Source organism: Microcaecilia unicolor, chromosome 6, assembly GCF_901765095.1.
Source record: "Microcaecilia unicolor chromosome 6, aMicUni1.1, whole genome shotgun sequence".
Classification (NCBI taxonomy): Eukaryota; Metazoa; Chordata; class Amphibia; order Gymnophiona; family Siphonopidae; genus Microcaecilia; species Microcaecilia unicolor.
Genome location: NC_044036.1, coordinates 247,894,709 through 247,915,306, shown reverse-complemented (window position 1 = coordinate 247,915,306; position 20,598 = coordinate 247,894,709). Strand labels below are relative to the sequence as shown.

At 42.9% G+C, this 20,598-nt stretch overlaps 1 protein-coding gene across 3 annotated transcripts in view; it reads right to left on the bottom strand.

The window, feature by feature from the left end:
• Positions 1 to 20,598, bottom strand: part of LOC115472830 (dual specificity testis-specific protein kinase 1-like) — a 221,254-nt gene that overhangs the window by 78,615 nt on the left and 122,041 nt on the right. The window contains exons 1-3 of one of the 3 annotated variants that reach the window (XM_030207280.1): positions 19,610 to 19,880; positions 16,813 to 16,896; positions 14,336 to 14,535 (exon numbers count right to left, since the gene is read on the bottom strand). In XM_030207280.1, the coding sequence (XP_030063140.1) occupies positions 14,336 to 14,521 (186 nt within the window). In that variant the 5' untranslated portion in view covers positions 14,522 to 14,535; positions 16,813 to 16,896; positions 19,610 to 19,880. Of the gene's footprint in view, positions 1 to 14,335; positions 14,536 to 16,812; positions 16,897 to 19,609; positions 19,881 to 20,598 lie in introns of those variants that run through there. The other 2 variants (XM_030207279.1, XM_030207278.1) reach the window with 2 other exon arrangements.

The following is a 20,598-nucleotide window of genomic DNA, read 5'->3' as shown; positions in this document are numbered from 1 at the left end:
AAATGGGGCATCACCAGAGACTTATACAAGGGCACTATCACCTCTTTTTTTCTGGCTGCTCATCCTTCTTCTTATGCACCCGAGCATCTTTCTGGCTTTGACTGTCACCTTTTCTACCTGTTTGTCCTCCTTAAGGTCATCAGACACAATCACCCCCAAGTCCCGCTCTTCTTTCGTATACAGAAGCACCTCTATTGTACCGTTCTCTTGGATTTTAGTAACCCAAGTGCATGACCCTGCATTTCTTATCATTAAATCTTAGTTGCCAATTATTGGACCTTCAAGCTTCACTAGATCCTTCCTCATGCCATGCACATCCTCCTGGGTGTCCACCCTATTACAGAGTTTTGTAAACCTTACCAGACGGTCCTTTCACTCACAAAGATGTTAAAAAGAGCTGGCCCAAGGACCGATCCCTGCAGTGCACCACTGATAACATCCCTTTCCTTAGAGCAAGCTCCATTTACCATTACCCTCTGTATGTGTTTTGAACTGTAGCAAGGTTCTCATATGGATTCTGGAGCAATTCAGTCATGACCTACAATACCTCATGGCTCTTCCTTTTTTTTTTTTTTTTAACCTGGCAATGTCCTCCTGCTTCTTTGGGCTTCCAGTTTGGTTAGATTCAAGACTGAGATCCAGTGCCAAGTGCTTTCATTCACAACCCCCAGTTATTTTTCCCATTTCACTTTGCAGCATTGACAGTCCTCAGCTCGAAGCCATGGAACAGGTCTCCGTTAGGAACCTGGCAGTTCTGGGACCCAAATCCAGACACTGCCATTACTACTGAAATTACTGTTAACTCCCTGCCCTGATCGGACTGTGAACACTACCTCTGCAGCATTCCTGCGAAAATCCTCCATATAGAAGCAATGGAAGAAAGGTGGGAGAGGGGAGATGATAGAGACACTTAAATACCTCTGGGGTATAAATGCACAGAAGAGAAGTCTTTCAATTGAAACTACACTCTGGAATGAGGGGGCATAGGATGAAGATGAAAGAAGATAAAGTCAGGAGTAATCTAAAGAAATATGTGTACTTCTTTAAAGAAAGGGTGGCAGATGCATGGAACAGTCTCCCAGTGGAGGTGGTGGAGTCAAGGTTGTATCTGAATTCAGGAAAGTGTGGGACAAGCAAAAAAGATCTCTAAGGGAGAGGAAGGGATAGTAGATATTAGTAGTTGGCAATCCTGCCTTACAACACTCCCCTCTTAGTTCAGTACTAAGACCCACATATTATAGCTCTGTTGGTGCATTTCAGTCTGGTCCTGCAACTCTGCCTGATATTCTACCACAGAGGTTAAGGAGGTTTAACGACCTCCTCACTTAAGGAGGTTTAACGACATGAGATGGCATGAGCTGGCTCATTATCTGGGCTGAAGCCAGTGGGAAGCTTGCCACCTTATTGGTTCGTCCAAAACAATAAGAAACGCTATTGAAAATAATAGCAACCTTGTGAGGTTTATATTGTTTTTATTAAACCTCCTAGGTTTGCATTCTCTCTGTTAGGAGGGAATCAGGGGAGGGGGATGTAAGGAGAGTTGGGGGGAGGGTTGAGGAGGTTTTGAGGTGTCTGTGAAGGGGTGGGTGAGGGAGGGAGGGTTAATGTTTTTGTCAGTTCTCTAGAGCAGCAAAAGGTAAATGAAGGATACTGCAGGATCCTTGGGCTTCTCCCAGATCCTCTTAGTAAACCTTTAAAAGTTTAATTTTTTGTTCCACAATTGTTGATATGAGACATTTTACATATATTCCCCTTTTGGGTTAAAAAAAAAAAAACCTTTAGATGTTTATAACACGGTGGACTATTCTCCTGGACTCTCCTGCTATACTATAGCGTTCTTGTACTCCTTAAAAGTTGACTGTGGTGCGCCCCCTTTCTTATTTGCAGTGCTGTATTTGGATTTCAGTGCTGCTCTATATGCCTTTTTTTTTCATCTCAAAAAGACAGCGACAGCAGCACAACTGTATTCTCTTCATTCATATCTTATTGTAAGCCACACTGAGCCCGCAAAGAGGTGGGGAAATGTGGGATACAAATGCAAACAATAAATAAATAAATAAAACCCATGGCCCGGGTGCCTCCTACTCAGTTAAATAGCTTGTGGTGCGGGCTGAATATTGACCGGCAAGTTTCTGTCTTCCTCTCTCTCTTTCAGTACTCCATGTGCTTCCTGACAGCTTTTTTATTTATTTGAAAGCTTCCCATATGTAGTTCCCCTGTGTACACCCCTATGCTGCACAAGCTCACTGCTTCTAAATATAATGACAATGTGGATGCAGCAGTTACTAGTTTGTTTTGGATATACCAAGATGGTGGCTGCTGGGGGAATAGGCTTCAGTTTTTTAACATCATGTCATTTCCTATCACTAAACTTCCTTATGCTACTTACATCTTTTGTTATTTCATCCTAATTATGAGCTATAGATCTTCTTGCGTATAAATACAATTAAAAAAAAATACAATATAGCAGGACAAAAATGAAAGCAGACACATCCATGAGAGAAAGCAACACAGTCAAAGAGCAGCCAAGCTGATATTCTGAATAAGCTGGATAATACTGTCATGATTAATTTTCATTTGAACTTGAGCCTCCATAGCTAGAGCTCACAAAAGGCTCCAGTGTTGAGCTAGAAGACCCTGACATCTTTTGTATGCTTGCTTTCAAACCAATGAACCTCACTGTTCCCTTTTTTTTTTTTTTTGTTCTTTGTTGGGCAGCGTTATTTCCATAATCCATTCATCTACTGCAGCCCTGCCTACTGCTGGAATCCAATTCACTAGAGACAAAATGAAAATGTCAAGCTGAATGTAGCAACTGTTACTAGCGCAGTGCATAAAAAAAGAAAAAGAAAAAAATATTGAAAAGAAGAAGGTAGCAGTCAAGATGCGTAGGAGTGCTGGGGAGGAGAGGAGCAGTGAAAAGCCTTAGAAGGCAATAACTATCTGTCAAGCTTCAAATTTTCAAAGCATCCCTGTGCATATTTTTCTGTCTCAGTGCATGTGTGGGCTTCTTCCTGTGTCAAGTCATAACTACAATGTGCATGCATCACCCTGGTCCCTGGACAGAGTGACATGGATAGTCAAGCTCTGTGATTTAGTACAGCTGATCTGTGTTTACTTTGAAATGTGAATGGGTTTGGGAGAAAGAGTGTGAGTGGGAGACTGCATATACACACATAGAGGAAAGGTGTTCACACAGTGGCTGATATTCAGATCGTGGGAGGGAGCCCGGCTAACTCGTGTGGTCAGCAGTCAGCCCGATAATCATGGGCTGGGTTTCCTCCCACCCAGGGCCTCTTTTAATAATTCCCAATCTAACATGCAAAGTTAAAGTGAGGTGGCAGGAAGGGGCAAATCTAGGAGAAAAGCCCCGGGACACTGGGGGCAGGTACTGGCAGAAATAAACCAATGTTTGGGGTAGTAAGTCATATTTTTAGGGTGGCACTTGCTCCCCCCCCAGTAGCGATACCTATGCTTAGCCTTCTCCCCCCTTTGTTAATTATGCTCGTTATGGAAACCAGGAAAAAGTTGCAGGTTTTATATACTCATAGTAGAGAGAAAAACCACGCATGAAATACTAACTCTGACCACAGAAGACCAAGCTAAATTTTTACTCCTCAGATTTTGCATTAAAGTCCCAGTACTTTGCTCAGCCTTTTGGTGTTCTGCACACTTCTCAGCATCTGTGCTGAATAGCTAATAGCTTCATTAGCATGGACTTAAATGTACCCTGTGCTAAGGCCAACATAAGGTGTTCAGTCCTTTCACTGGCTGTGATAGACTGCAGCTTAAACCAGAGTATAGAACATCACTGTGAAGACTCAGAGCTCTTGAACCAAAATCTATTTAATGCAAAATGAAACTAAGGAAATGACTTACAAGAGGAACTGAGAGATCTCAGCACCAAGTTGAGGGGCCCTTTTACTAAGGTCCGTTGAAAAATGGCTTGCGGTAGTGTAGGGGCGGGTTTTGGGTGTGCGCCGATCCATTGGCGTTCCTACGGGGGCTGACACCTGGGGCGGATCGCCAATGCGCCCCGCCCCCCGGGTGCAGCGCCCCCCCCCGGCAAAAATCCCCCCGATCCACCGGCGAACCCCCCCCGGGTGCACGCCACAGGGGGGGGTGCCGCGCGCCTGCCGGCTCTTCGTTTTCATGCTCCCTCTGCCCCGGAACAGGAAGTAACCTGTTCCGGGGCAGAGGGAGCATGAAATCGAAGAGCCGACAGGCGCGCGGCACCCCCCCCCCCCCCAGCGGCATGCACCCGGGGCGGACCGCCCCACCCCCCCCTTGGTATGCCACTGCGCCGATCCATTTTTCAGTCCGCCTGTAAAAAAGGCCTTTAAAATTTTTTTGCTGCAAATGGATGTGTGGCAAAATCAAAATTGCGCATTCATTTTGGGTCTGCAACCTTACCACCAGCCATTGACCTAGTGGTAAAGTGTCATGTGGTAACAGGGTGGTAATGACCTAAGCGCATCAAATGCCACTTGGTGTGCGTCCGAAAATAAAAATTATTTTTCGGCCGCGCATATCAGAAGCACGCCAAAAATGAAATTACCACAAGAGCCACATGGTAACCAAGTGGTAACTCCATTTTGACACACGTTGGGCGCACATAGATGCTTATGCGGCTTAGTAAAAAGGCCCCTGAGAAAGTAGATGCTGTATATACTTTTAAACTGGAAAAAACTTGGTGAAATTACAGTAGCTTGACAGAGTGGGGGGGGGGGGGGGGCAACAAGGTACAGCAAGTCAGCTTAAAGTTGTTAGAAAAGCATGCATGCAGACAGATTCCCTCCATCTCACTGGAGAGCGAAGAGGGCCAGCCCCAGCATACACAGGGACAATGGAGACAGCTGGGGCTGAAAAGGGGGGCAGATGAGAGAATGGGGCTGGGGTTGAAAAGGAGGGGGTCGTAATGCAAGGCAGGTGAATGAAGGGGACTGGAACTGGGGGGCTGAAAAGGGACAGGGGCTGAAACTGTGGGGACTGAGGGCTGAAAAAGGGACAGTGAGAAATCTCGGGACTGGTGGTAGGAGAAAAGGGCTGGGGCTGAAACTAGGGACTGGTGGGATAATGGGGCTGGAACTTGGGCTGAAAAGAGGGGGCAGAGAGAGAGAAAGGGTGGGGGGGACAGATCCTGGATGGAAGGGAGAGAGAGGGAGGGTAATGGTGGATGGAAGGAGCAGAGAGAGAGGGTAAACATCTTCAAATCCTTGCTCAAAGCCCACCTCTTCAATGTTGCCTTGGGCACCTAACCACTACACCTCTATTCAGGAAATCTTGACTGCCCCAACTTGACATTTCGTCCTTTAGATTGTAAGCTCCTTTGAGCAGGGACTGTCCTTCTCTGTTAAACTGTACAGTGCTGCGTAACCCTAGTAGCGCTTTAGAAATGTTAAGTAGTAGTAGTAAGGTTGTCAGGACAGTTCATTTCTAAGTGAAAAGTTAAGAATTTGCAGATCTTTTTAATTAAATATGTATGCATATATACAAACCTTCAGCTTATGGCCCCCTCCTCTCAATTTAGGCCCCTAATCTAACTCCCAAGACATCAAGCTTTTAAATATTAAACTTTACTGCATGAGTGTATTTATTTATTTTTTTATTTACGTCAATTTATGTACCATATCTTATTGCTACTGCAAGACAGAACGGTTTACAATTTATAAAATAAAAGAAACAATACAATATGTACAAGTTGGACAAACATTAGAACTCCAGTCATTACACACATAAAAACAATGAAGGCAATTTGCAAAAGTCATTTATCCAGTTAAGGGGGGAAGTTATCACCATGAGCTACTGTTATGACAGGTTATTTTACCACAAGTTGTGCTATTTTAACACAAGGTCTCATTGCATAAAATGGGACCCTGTGCTAAAACAGCACAACTTGTGGTAAAATAACCCGTCTTAACAGCAGCCCATATTGATAACTTCCCCTCTATAGCCTAGATTCTATATATCATGCCTAAAAAATGGTCACCAAAATTAAATATGCCTAGGTTTATTTATAAAGTACACCTAAATTTAGGTGTAGATGCTGTATATATGCTGTATACCTAAATTTAGGTGTACTTTATAGAATAAGTCTAAATTTCTGCATGGTTTATAGAATACGCCGAGCACCCATCCATGTGACTAAATTTAGTCGCGGGCAGTTATGCCAAGTAAAAGTTGGTGTAAATGCTGACGCCTAAATTACACATGGACCAGGTATATTCTATAATGAGCACAGATTGTAGAAATGCCCTTTCCATGCCCCCTTTTCAACTATGTGACTTAGAATTAACGCACATCACGTTATAGAGTACACTTATACAGTTCTGCGTGAAAATTCTACTTAATGCCAATTAGTCAATAATTGCTTAAGTGCCAATTATCAGTGCTAATTGGCTTAAGTAATTAAGTTGCATGCACAAATCCAGAATACGGCTGGATTTGCACGCACAACTTAGGTTGTGCTATATAGAATCCAGGGGTATATGGGCTATTTGAAAACTGCCTAACGTTTTTGCATGTAAAAGCACACACTGATGGTTCTTTGAGTTTGTGTAGTTGCCAGCATAGGCGCCCCGTATAAGAGGCTTGGGGAGGCTAAGCCTCCCCAGCCCAATCGTGGACTTCCCTTGGCTGCTCTTTAAAAGAGATGGCGCCTAAGCGCCAAAATGCTGCAGTGACCGGCGGTGTCTGCCTCCTCCCCCCTCCCGCGCGAGTCTTGCACCTCCACACACCCCCTCCCGCTCTCACTCACCCATCCATTCGCCTGGCGTGGTCACTCCATCTCCGGTCGGCCTGAGGCGTTCTCCCTCTGATGCCGGCGATGCACATAGCCAGCCTGATTCTGCTGCCTGCGTCGGAGCCTCTCTTTCTCAGACGCGTCCCGCCTCCTCGAATTCAACTTCCTGTCGTACGCAGAGGCGGGACGCGTCTGAGAGAGAGAGGCTCCGACGCAGGCAGAATCAGGCTGGCTATGTGCATCGCCACATCGGAGGAGAACGCCTCAGCCTCAGGCTTTAATAACAAGGGGCGGATGGGGGGGGGGGGGGAGCGAAAGCCACGGATGGCAGGGGAGAGAAGAGTCACTGCAAGCTCAGAGCTGGAGGACAGTAGAAGCGAGATCGAGGGACATGCTGTGCTGCCATGGAGAAAGGTGGAAAGGGAGATTAACTGGGCATGTGGGCAAGGAGGAAAGTGGAAATGGGAGATCAGAGTGAGATTCTGGATACAGAGGAAGGTGGGAGGAAAGATTGGGAAAAAGGAAGAAGGAAATGGAGATTGTGGGACATGCTGGGCATGAAGAAATGTGAGAAAGGAAATGGGGGGTTCATGCTGGGCATGGAGGAGGGTAGAAAAAGGGTGATTAGGGTGACATGCTGGGCACAGAGGAGTGAAGGTGGGAGGAAAGATCAGGGGGTGGTGCTGGAGCGGAGGGAAGGTGGAAAGAGAAATCAGGGAGATGCTGGCATTGCTGGTTAGGAAGGAAGGTGGAAGAGAAAAGCAGGAAGAGATGCTGGGCAAGAAGGAAGGAGGAAGAGAAAACCAGGAAAAGATGCTGGGCAAGAAGGAAGGGAAGAAAGGAGAGATGCTTGGCATCAATGGAAAAGAAAGAGGAGAGAGGGGAGATGTTAGAAATGGGTGGGGAAAGAGATGCAGAGCTAGATAGAAGCAGTAAAAAGAGGGAGCTGGAAGACTGGAGGATGAGAAAGAGGGATAAAGTTTGAGAGGCAAAAAATGTATTGGGGGAAGATGAGCATGAAAAAAAAAAATCAATGTCTGAGTGGAAGACATTGAGAAAATATAACATGGCAAATGAACAGGAGGCCCTGGACAGTGATCTAAGGGATACAGAGAGAGAATGAGACTACTATGCTTAGAAAAATAGCATTACTAGGCATAAAGGTAGAAAAATAATTTTATTTTCCATTTATAGATTGAAATTTGTCAGATTTGGGAATTAAAATCTGCTATCTGTATATTTTGCACTGTACATAAGGAAGGTTGTTGGACATGGGTGGATGGAGGGGAGAGGAGGGTTGCTGGACATGGATGGAGGGAAGGGAAGAGTGAGGAAGGAGATGAGATGAGGGAAAAGGAAGAGAGAAAAACTGCACATGGAGGAAGAAAATAGGCAGAAGTTGGATCCACTGGACAGTCAAGTCTGCGCAGAACCCAGCTTTTACTTACGGATGTAGGGCAAGAAATGAAGAAGAAAGGCGGAAAGTGAAGAAATAAATGGAAAGGAAGCCCTGGAAACGGAGTTAAGAGGACAGATAGCAGCAGAATTGGATACTGGGCCAGCATGATCAGAAAAACAAAGTCACCAGACAACAAAGGTAGAAAAGATAATTTTATTTTCATTATAGTGTTTGGAATATGTCCACTTTCAGAATTAGGTGCTCAACATTAAAAGTTTATATTTACTTATTTATGGCATTTTATCCCACATTAAACATGAATTAGGGTGTTTTGTGGCTCTACACGTATCATGATATTATGATCCCTTGTTTCATATTGTTGACGGTCTGCATTTTCCATATGGGTGGTATATTGGTGTATTAGGTTCTGCCCAGTGTAATATTTATGGTACAGTAAGGTTCTGAGTGTGTTTTTGCACAAAGTTGTGCATAGTGTTTTGCAGTTGAGCGATTGTGCTTAGAATATGCTTTGAGCAACCACTTTATTCTTTGACATATGATACATAGCTAATATCTAAATTTAATAAAAGGTATTAATTGTGACTTTTATTTTTATTTATTTTTTTTCTGTGTGTTATCAGACAATTATGGATTTAAGCTCCACCCCTGGCCCCACCCCTAACCCCGCCCCCTTTAGCCTCCCCAAACAGTTTGGCCACCGACCGCCTATGGTTGCCAGGATCTATTTTATTTGTTTTGCTTTGACTGCAGCTGCTCTTTACTGTACCCTCAGAAGCTGCCACCCTAGGGCAACTACCTAGTTTTGCCTGATGATTGGGCTGGCCATGTAGAAGACATAAAAAGTTAGAAGAGAAATCAACACAGCCATAAAAACCAGACAAGTTAATATTTTGAACAATCTACCTAGTACTCTTGAGTGTCAAGAGGTGACTAAGAGGTAAAAGTGCAGGCATCCTCTGAATGTCAACTGAGCAGGAAGGGTCACTTGCGTCTAGGGCCAGCTTAACCAGTAGGCAGGCTAGGTATCTGCTTAGGATGGCGGATTCCAAGGGGGTGTCAAAAGACCCTCTATTGCTCCAAGTATTAAAACTTAGGGCTTATTTTACAAAGCCACGCTAGTGAGTCCCGTGCGGCAAATGAGAGGAAGCTCAGAGGAATTGAGTGGACTTCCTCTCGTTTGCCTCACAGGAATCACTAGCTCGGCTTTTTAAAAGAAGCCCTTAGGTTGTGAGCCCACAAGGGGCAGAGATAGTACCTGTATGTAATATGTAAACCACTTTGGTTGTATCACAAGGGCGGTTTATTAAAAATCTAATGAACATATAAAAACATAAAAGACAGCTACAGCCACAAAAACTGAAAGAACTATCAGTGTGTACTTTACCTGTAGGGAGGGTGGGAAAATGGCCCCAGAAAAGTAAGACTACAAGTTTCTATATGCTCTGGGGTTAAACCGACTGGACTAGCCTGACCTGAAAATCTGGAGCCAGTTAGCAATCTGGAGCCAGGGGTGCCTCATTGTATATCACCTGCACATTTCAAGTCATTTGAAAATAACAAAAACTACAGAGAAATGAGAGCGGTAATTTTCCCTGAGATTTACATTCTCCATTGCAACTTTATTTCACCAGGCATCTAATTTGTATAAATAAATTGCAACAATCTCTTTACAGAGTCAAGGACTGTGCTAATGAACTTCAGTAATAGAGAGGGGAGAAGTGGGCCTTGAGGAGGCTCTGGACAAGTCACTTAACCCTCCATTGCACCAGGTACAAAATAACTGTAAACTGCTTTGACTGTAACCACAGAAAGGAGGTATATCAAGTTCAATCCCCTTTACCCCTTTACCTTTTACCAGGAAGCTGTTGGAGAAGGTGAATATAGTGGTTCCTCTACTGGAAAAATATTTTGCTATGTAAGAAATCTGAAATCATCCTCTGTTTAAAAAAAGCAAAAGTCTTCCACAGTTATTAATCTGCACTAGAGCTGTTAACATACATTACAAAAACTTAGATTGTGAGCCTTCTAGGGACAGAGGAAGTACCTGCATATAATGTGTACAGTATGTCCAGTAGTGCTATAGAAATGATTAGTAGTAGTAGTAGTAGTATTGTGCCACAGGTCTCTTTTAAAGCAATGGGACCTACTTAGTAATAATGCACATTAACAGTTTTATTTATTTTCAAAATTTCTATTCAGCACTACCTTTACAATTCTAGGTGGATTACAAATCAACATACACAGTTTAAAACATACGAAGCAAGACATACAAACTTTAATAATAATAATAATAATAATAATAATAAATGTTCAGGTATCACTTTAATTTAAAACATTATGCAGTCTCTTAATCAAACTCATATATTCAGATTGAAGGCTTGACCAAACAAAAAGGTCTTTAGTGCAAATTTAAATTCTTTCAAAGTCCCTCAGCGACCGGATCTTTGCTGGTAAGTCAACCCACATTTTAGGTCCTGCAACATAAGATATAAATGCTCTATTCTCCTCAAGATATACCATGTGAAAAGATGGCACATCCAGCAACTTGGAAACTGCCGATCGTAAAGACTGTGAAGGCTGGTGTAAAAGCAACATAGACGATACTAATAATGACATTTTGTTAATCAAAACTTTAAACACCAATAATAAAACCTTATAACACATTCAATAATCTATCGGCAACCATTGCAATGCAATCAAAACAGGAGTAATATGCTCTCTTCTCAAATGTCTGGCAATTAACCGTGCAGTAACATTCTGTGCAGTTTGCAAAGATTTCAAGAAGCATTTAGAAATGCCTATTAATAAACTATTACAGTAATTAAAATTGGGTCTAACAACTCTCTAATCTAACATTCTAAAGATGTGGTCAAAAGATGCTTAAGACGTCTGATCATTCTTAATTTGAAAAATCTTTCTGATAGTGTTACATATCTGTTCTTGCATTGATAATGTTGAATCAATAATCACACCTAATGATTTAATTTTCTAGAAAAAATGTATTTCCATTCCATCAATCATGCAAGTCTTAGGGAAAGATGAAATTGAATAAGTAGATAACATAATCTGAATCTTACTCATATTAAGTTTAAGATGATGACTCATCATCCATTGTTTGATCATGCTTAAAGACAACTTGAACAAATCCGAAGTCTTAGAAAATGGCTCTCCTATGCTTAAAAGAAACTGAATGCCATCAGCGTAGTGAGCACCAACACAGTATTGAATGTTAGTAAATCTAGTTGCATGATATGCATTTTGCAGTTAGCTCAACCATCGGAAACCTATCAATGGCCAAACTATTCAATTCAATTCTTGTATACCGCTAATATCCCCTTTCCAGGGTTCAGTACGGTTTACATTCTAGGTGAGACAAAAGCAGATAGTGAGTGTGAGGTATGAGAAACATTAGAAACAATTGGTGTAATGCATGAGACTAAAAACATTAAAGGAAGGGATAATGGATCATACTAGGAAGTTGAAGTCACAATGGATTATTATGAAGCAGTCTTTGGGAAGAGAAAGGTTTTTAGCCTCTTCCTGAAGTTGAGGTAGCAGTTTTCTGTTCTGATGGGAATAGGTAGAGAGTTCCATATTTTGACTCCAAGTATGGGGAACAGAGAGCAGAAAATTTTCTGATTTCAAATTGTCTTTTGAAATGGTGATGCTAGCATTAGTTGTTGTTTCAGTCTGTTAGACTGGACCATGGTCCAGCGAAGCGGTCTTATTCAGCAGTTCAGAGATGAAGCCCTGTAAGATTTGAAAAACTAAACAAGCAGCTTTGAGCCTGAGTTTTTCTGCTATGGGAAGCCAGTGCAGTTTGCTTATATGAGTTGAAACACTAGTGTATCTATTCAATCTGTATATTAGTCTTGCCGCTGTATTCTGTATTATTTGCAGTTTTTTCTGATATTGACACTTAATACCAAGAAATAGAATGTTACAGTAATCCAAGTGAGATAGGACTAACATTTGGTCTAGTAGTGCAAAGGCTTTTTGGTCGAAGAATGGTATGACTAGACGTAGCTGTCTCATTTTGAATAGTGTTTTCTTCCATAGCCGATTAATATGGGAAGAGGTGGTGAGTGAAGAATCAAGCAAGACTCCTAATATTCTGGTTTCATATTTGACAGTAAAGCTTTGACCATTGGACAAAGATATTGATGACTAGTAAAAAAGGCCCGTTTCTGTAGGCAAGGAAACGGGTCTTAGGCAGGCAATTCCCCCCCCCCCCCCTCCGTGCTACGGCCCCCTTGAACCCTCCCTTCCGTGAATCTGTCGTTCCCCCCCCCCGTTCCGGTGAAAACCGCCCCCCGCCGTCGCTGCTGCCGTTGTTGTGCTACCTGTTCTTACAGCCGAAGTGTTGTTCTTTCCTTCCCATTGGTTCTTCAATCATCTTGTCGGGACGTTCCTCTGCATGCGTCTGACGTCAGACGCACGCATGTGTCTGATGTCAGACGCACGGAGTTAAACTTTCTGAGAAGATAATTGAGGAACCCACCCGAAGGGCAGAACAACACTTCGGCTGTCAGCACAGGTAGTGCACAACAGCGGCGGGGGGTGCGGTTTTCGGCGTTTCAGTGGGGGGGATCGACAGGTTCAGGAAGGGGGTGGGTTTCGAGGGGGCCGTAGCGCGGGGGGTGACAGCTGATTCCGAGGCAGTAGGAGGAGTAGGGAAACACACTGCGCGTGTTTCCCTACTCCTCTCCTTGCCTTGGAATCAGCTGTTTTGACATCATTGACGTCCTTGCGTGTCTGCCTCGCAGTCCACCTGCAGCCAGGGAGCCACGGTCCCAAGCATAGAACGTTGGAGGTGAGAATTATTATATAGGATGGGACCTCAACTCTCTGATTTCAGAACCACAGCACCTTGTTTTTTTTTGCATTCAGTTTCAGTTTATTGGTCAGGGCCCAGGTGCTAACAGCAGTCATTCCATTCGCTTCAGACTATGTTGGATCTTTCTTTGATGTTGTTACTAGTAAGAGAAGCAGGATGTCATCCATGTAGGATAATAGTAGTTCATTAAGCCCCAGATGTATTGAGGCAAGGGATGACATTAAGAGGTTGAACAGAATTGGTGAGAGGAGAGATCCTTGCGGGACCTTGCAGTTAGTAGACCAGTAGTTGGAAAGTTGGTTGTTTTGCTTGACATAATAGCTTCAATTTGAAAGGAATATGATATTGAGGAAAATGTACCCCCATTGGGGGAGGGGGGGGTAAAAAAAACCCCAACCCTGAATCAAAACAGTGGGATGATAGATGGGCAGGGCTAGGAAAGGATGTCACCAGGGGAAGCCTAAAAACTTGGTTTGCAGACAGGCTGGGAAGATAGGAGGGAATTTATTTTGAAAGTCTTGGAGCACCTGGGCATTCATCTATGGAAAAAAGGGTGGGGAGAGGGTGGTAAGGAAGCAGGGGCACAGATGGATGAAGATTTACTACACTAAAAGGAAAATGAGATGGAGTTTATACACCTGGACTGAGATATCTTGTCATATCAACACAGTAGATGATGGCCAGATAGAGACTGAAATGGGCCACCCAGTCTTCCCAGTGAAGTGGTTAGAGTTGTAGGTGCCACTCTGTAGAGATTACTCTGCCTCCACCCCACAGGTGTTTGTTTAGAGTTGCAGCTCTAAGTTATTGCATGTTAACCCCCCCCCCTCACCCCACACTGCCTTAATCTATGGTTGTAGCTGCTGCTGTAAACAAGTTAATCCCCTTCCTACCTGCACAACTGCTCTGGACTGAGGGGAAAGGGAATAGGACTTGATATACCATCTTTCTGTGGTTACAATCAAAGTAGTTTGTATATTATGTACAGGTACTTATTTTGTCCCTGGGGCAATGGAGGGTTAAGTGACTTGCCCAGAGTCACAAGGACCTGCAGTGGGAATTGAACCCAGTTCACCAGGATCAAAGACCATTGCACTAACCACTAGGCTACTCCAGATGCTCGATGCCTGGTTTCTATCCTCTTGCAATTAACATATTAAAATAGTAAATGACCCCACACTTTTTTAACATCCATCACCATTTTGCAATAAGAGGTGGCAGCAAAAAGCATTTGACTTGCAAGGAACATCTCTAAAGCCGGAGGTGCTCTAAACAATCATTTCTCAGCTAAATTTGGCAAGCAGGAGCATGACAGGAAGCCTTAGAGCTGCCTTACCTTGTAAACTTTGGAGAAGAAGCCAGTGCCGATCAGCTCTGCATTGAAGTTTTCCCAAAATTCCAGCTTCCTGACTGTAGTCCGCAACCTCTGCCAGCGGTCCACATTGTAGTAAGTGTCTGAGGATTCTCCATAGTATTGGGTGGGGCTAGAGGGCTCTGGGCTGATCAGTGCAGCCTCACACATGGCAGAAGCAGCAACTGAAAGAAGCAAAATATAGAATCACAGCAATCAATGAACAGCTGTAAAAACTGAACACTAAAGCACTGGAAGCTCCTACAAAATAAGTATTACTGATACATACATGCATCACCCTGGTCCTTGCACAGAATGACAAGCATAGCCAAGCTCTTTTACAGAGTTCAGCTGACCTCTGTTCTAGGTATGTGTGTGTGTGGGGGGGGGGGGGGGGGAGGCATACACATGTAGTTGGTGGCATGTATAGCATGAATGGCCATTTTACAAAGATACATATTCACTAAAGCACAGTGGAGACCAAAAATAAATGAAGACCCATTTTATATAGAACGTAGAGATCAGAGCTGAGATGTCCAGGTCAGAATGTGTTTCGTTCCAGCACTGTTAAAGGAATGTCTCTGCCAACAAGGATTTTTTTTTCTAAAATATCTGTAGGAGTGCATGTATGTTTGGTAGCATGTACAGCAGGATCAGCTAGTTTAGAAATATATACATGGATAAAATCAATATAATGGACCTGGCAGCTTCCATATGGAAGTGGTGCTTTTGCAGCCTTCACATGTAGCTGCCCAAACCTACACAAAAGTGCCACCAATTAAGTAGTGGGGCCACAATTTTAATGTGGTTTCATTTCCAAGGCTGAAATAAACAGGAGAGTAAGGATAATGACTCCCCTAATCTCTCCAGTAAAGCCTTCACTGAAATAATCACGTTCTAGAAATCAGTGCGTGGCTCTGAGATGATGTAAAACCCAACAAGCAAATCTTTCCCTATTGACATGCATTCCTTTTGTAACACGAGGAAAATACATGCAGATTTTTGCCCCACTCAAGATCCACCCAAACGAGGACCCACCCTGCCCCTTTGAAATCTGTACATGCTATGGATCTTCATGTTATCCAAAAAGAAAGAACAAACCTCCACGATACTGAGTACAAAGAAACAGTGGAGATGATCAGTAGTGGATAATGTATAACCAATTTTATTAACTTCAAAGATGACTCAACACAAGCTGTGTTTCGGCTATATGGCCTGTATCAGGAGTTTTATATCATTCAGAACTATAATATATAACAACTGTTGTACACTGGTAGATTCAGCCACACATTGTAGATATTTGATATGTCCAAGGCTAATGGTATCAAGATATAAACGCCTTCTAAATCTGCGTAGCCACCAGTAATATTTATGGCAATTGTCCAGTAATTCTGAATCTACCAGTTGTTATATATTACAGTTCTGGATGATATAAGACTCCTGATGCAGGTCATATAGCTGAAACACGACTCGTGTCGAGTCATCTTTGAAGTTAATAAAAATTGGTTGTACATTATTCATTACTGGTCATCGCCACTGTTTGTTTGTAGATCTTCATATGTCAATAGTAGCTTTCTAAAATTACTATTTACATGGGTATACGATTTACATGTATAAATGCTGCTATTTAAACATGGAGGTGCTTTTAAAATAGAGACCATATTGGACCATTTTGAGCCACAATGCTGTAACAGTGCACCTATATTTGTTTATTTTTATATTTATATCCTGCTTTAAAAAAAGCGGGTTACAAAATTAACATACATAAAACCATAAAAAAATTACAATAAGCATAATAAAATTCATAAAGCCCAAATGGCAGTGACTAATGCCCACCACCATAGGCACCTTTTCTATAAAAAGTAAAGTAAGTGCTTACTTTCCTTTTATAGAATATTAGCATAACATGCAAAATAATGCCTAAACTATAGGCCTGAGCACTTATGCCAATCACAGAGCTGGTGAAAATGCTCACACCTAAATTGCTAAAACACACACATAAATGATAATATAAGGTGTAAGGACTGGGTGGATACATGAATGGGTACAGGGATACGAAGCCTTCCAGCTGTGGAAGAAAATAAGATCTGCGGAAATATGAGGAAATCCTTCTATACTGACAGGGTAGTAGGAGAGGTGGCACAAACCAAAATTGACAGATACTAAGCACACTTCAGGCAGGTACAGACTACAGAGCACAATTGTAAGAAGAGGGGAAGAGTATCAAAGACGAGAAATAATAAACATGACTAGATAAGTTATGATACTGACCAGTGAAATATCTACACGGCTAGAACAGCATATACAGAGATCACTGGGTGGACTAATTGGAACCTGTTTTTAACAACCTGATTTTTCTCATAGGTTCCTGCAGGTGATTTTTCACGTTATCGTTTTTCAAAACCACAATAAAAATGGTTTCCTGACAATTGGCTCTTATCTCATAACAGATATTCAATTACCTTTAGGTTGCCAGTTAAGTTCTGGCTCAGATTGGTAGTGACTGAAAGTTCTTATTTCATTCAATATTTGCCTTATTAAAGAATCTGAAAGTGATATATAACTTCAAGTTAATAAATAATGTAAAGCTTAACCAACATAAATACAAAAATCAAAATCAAAAATTGTTTATTACAGATTTGCTATATTGCCTAATCTAGGGGATAGGTCTAGGCAGTCTACATACTAATTATAAAATAAGAAAGGAACTCCAGATTCCAATAGAACAGAGGCAGTCTACATACTAATTATAAAATAAGAAAGGAACTCCAGATTCCAATAGAACAGAGGCAGTCACACAGGGCATATACAACCAGGCAGTCACACAGGGCATATACAACCAGCACATGGTAAGAGTCTAAAAGAGATAGTCAATGGGCTGATCTTAACACCTGAGTCCCTGTCACCAAATGCTTGTGTAAAATGTGTCTTTAATAACATTTTAAATATCTTAAAGGACATCTCAGCTTGCAGCATAGGAGGAAGCTATCAAATAAAAAGCCATATGTCTTGTGGATTCCAGATGGGCATTCCTGGGAGATGGTAGCATCATGTGGTTGAAAACTCCAGAGAACTTAGGGATCTGGAGGGAGTGTAAGGGGTAGTGGTGGAGGCTACGTAAAGCAGGGAACCTAAATCAGTGGCGTAGCCAGACCTGACATTTTGGGTGGGCCCAAAGCTAATATGGGTCGGCACTATGGGCCTGATATTCAAAATTATTTAACCAGCCAGGAACGGCTCTTGGCCAGTTAAATAGCATTTTAGCACATAACCATGGCTATTCAGCAGGAGATAACCTGTCATCTCCTGCTGAACATCCACGTTTAGCAGCTAGCCACTAACTGGCTATATCGTGCAACACAGGTATTCAGTGCCAAACCAAGTATGTTTAGCGGTTAAATTAGGCCGCATAAATAGCAGGCCTATCTTTAATCGCTAAGCACTTAATGGGTTAGCACTGAATATTGACTTAACCAGTTAATTTGCCACAGTCAAAAATGAAACTGGATATTCTACGCCAGACGCCGGAAATGGCTGGAAGTGAATATCTGGGTTTAACACTGAATATCAGGGTGTCTGTATATAGGTATGTTTCTTGGGATAGTACTAAATAATGCCTTAGAGTACACTTGATGACGGATTTCTAAATAAATAATCTGCCCAACTGTCCTGCATCAACATAAACCACATACATACTTAATGGAAACACTGACATTTTAATATATAGTTACAGTATCCCATAACTTAAACTTGACCAGTCTATTATAATGAAAATACCCTGCAAAATAATTATAGCAATAGCACATATCCTTCAAACTTTGCTTTATAGCAAATGTTCATGTTGATGGCACACTGAAATTTGCAGTCTGTGGCAGAACTAAAAAAAGCCAAAATATAATTTATTTACATTTTTTTAAAAGGGAAGCAAGGGAAATATAAACTGCTCTTGACAGAATTTACTTTCATTTCAATATCAATTCATTTACACACGTTAATAAATTTACATTTTTCACAAATGTTAACCTTTGTCTACACCAACACATCAAAAACTGCATGAAGCAAAGCCCAGATTTCTCACTGATGAAATAAGCAAAATTACACTGTCAACATCAAGATTTTTTTCCCCACCTATTGTGGAATCTGTAGCATACAAAACGTTTCCTCTTACAGCTTTCCATAGGAAAAATATATTCAAATTCTGGGAACACCTCAATAATAGCAACACAAAATTCCTTCACTGCCAGATACTTAGTGAAGTAACACTAAATCCTGCGAAAAAGCTTCTCAGAGCCTATGCTGCAAACCTAAACAACAACAATTCTGAACTCACAAATACCAATGACAGTTATCTTTTAAAAGGAAGCAGTGAATATACACAACAGCGCCAGACAAGTCAGACTGAGATATAGATCCTGACACTAACCACATGCCAGCAGAATCTCTCACCTCAGTCACATGCAGAACACAGATCAATCCTGATCAATTACAAAATAAAGGACTCCCCCCCCCCATCCATCCCATAGCCCAGCATCAGCCCTACACTACCCTTCCTATCCCCCCAATCTATTCCTGAAGCCCAAAATCAGCCTTACCCTTCCTTACTCCCCCATCCCTCCCTATAACTCAGCATCAGTACTACCCTTCCCTTCTTTACTCCTCCATCCATATAACCCAGCATCAGCCCTAACCTTTCCTACCCCCACCCTTCCCTGTAACTAGTGCCAGCCCTACCCTATCCCTTTATTATTATTTTTATTTATTTATTGCATCCCACGTTTTCCCACCTATTTGCAGGCTCAATGTGGCTTTATCCCCTACCCCCTTACCCTGGCATCAGCCCTGACCTCTCCCCTACCCCCATCCCATATTCTGGCATCAGCCCTGCCCTTCCCTCCCCCCTCCCCCACACAGAAGCACACTAGCATTAAACACTTTTTTTTAAACATCTCCACCCAAAAACCCACCATGAATGCAATACAAAACTTTACTTTTTAACCTGGGAAATGTAGACAGAGCCCACCCCCACTCAGAAGCCCATCAGCATTACACAAAACAACTTTTTGAGCTTCCCTGCAGAAGTCTACCCCCCCCCCCCCCCAATGAGTCCCAAGATCACCTGGTACAAAGTGCTGCCTGGAAAGGAGGCCCAAGATCACCAACTGATTACAGTGAGTGAACCCGATTTCTCCAGCACTGCTCAACAGCTCAACTCTCCTATTTTGCCCCTTGTTGAGTCCTGGAGCTCAATGCTGTACTTACCTACGGCTAACACGGCTTGGAGGGAGACCGGCTGCAGGGTCAGTAGGCAGGCATCACCATCATCGCAGCACTGCAGAATTGACGCGACCGCGACGCGAGCTGGGGATGGCTTGGCAGATCCTGAGGTACGCGGCGCTGCAACCACGTCATCCGCCGAAGCTGGTCCCCGCCGACCCGCCCCAATGCCTGACTCCCAACGCGACACACTCCCAGTAAAGATCGGCGCTGCGGGAGAGCTGCTGCTGTTTCCTGGACTGACTCCTGGAGGCTTCCTTGCACGTCCGTACGTGATGTGATTGATTGCAGCTGTGATTGGCGGTCACAGAAACTGGGTGGGCCTTAGCTGAGTTTGGGTGGGCCCGGGCCCACCCGGGCCCACCCGTAGCTACGCCCTAAATAACAAGCTTTATGGGCTAGGCAAAGAATCTTGAAGAGTACAGGAAAGGAAATGGAAGCCAAAGAAGATGGAGGAATAATGGTTAACATGATTGAACCGTTAGAGATTGAACGTGATCAGTAGAGAAACCTTACCTGGCAGTGGAATTATGAAGAGTTTGAAGACATTTGACCTGAGCAGATGAAATACTTGCATAAACAAAATTACAATAGTCGAGTCTAGATATCAGAAGAGCATAAATGAGAGTGTGCATCTGGGAGAAGTCTAAATAGGAGTGAACAACACAAAGTCTACATAAGATATAGAATCCCTGTATAAGAACTTTGGAGATCTGCTGGTGAAATGAGAGTCGACAATTAGAGGCAAACTGAATTTCGATTTTGATTTTGGCACCGAATCCATCCCAAAATCTGAGTTTGGATTTTGGTCAAAAAGCATGTTCATTTTCAGCTGAAACTGAACCTCCCCCCCCCCCCCCCCCCCACACACACACACACACACACACACACGATCGAGTGCTCTGGGCCCCTCCAGAGAGAGCGGGTCTCTCTGGGTCGCTGCTGCCACTACCCCCCTCCCCTGCAGAGATCAG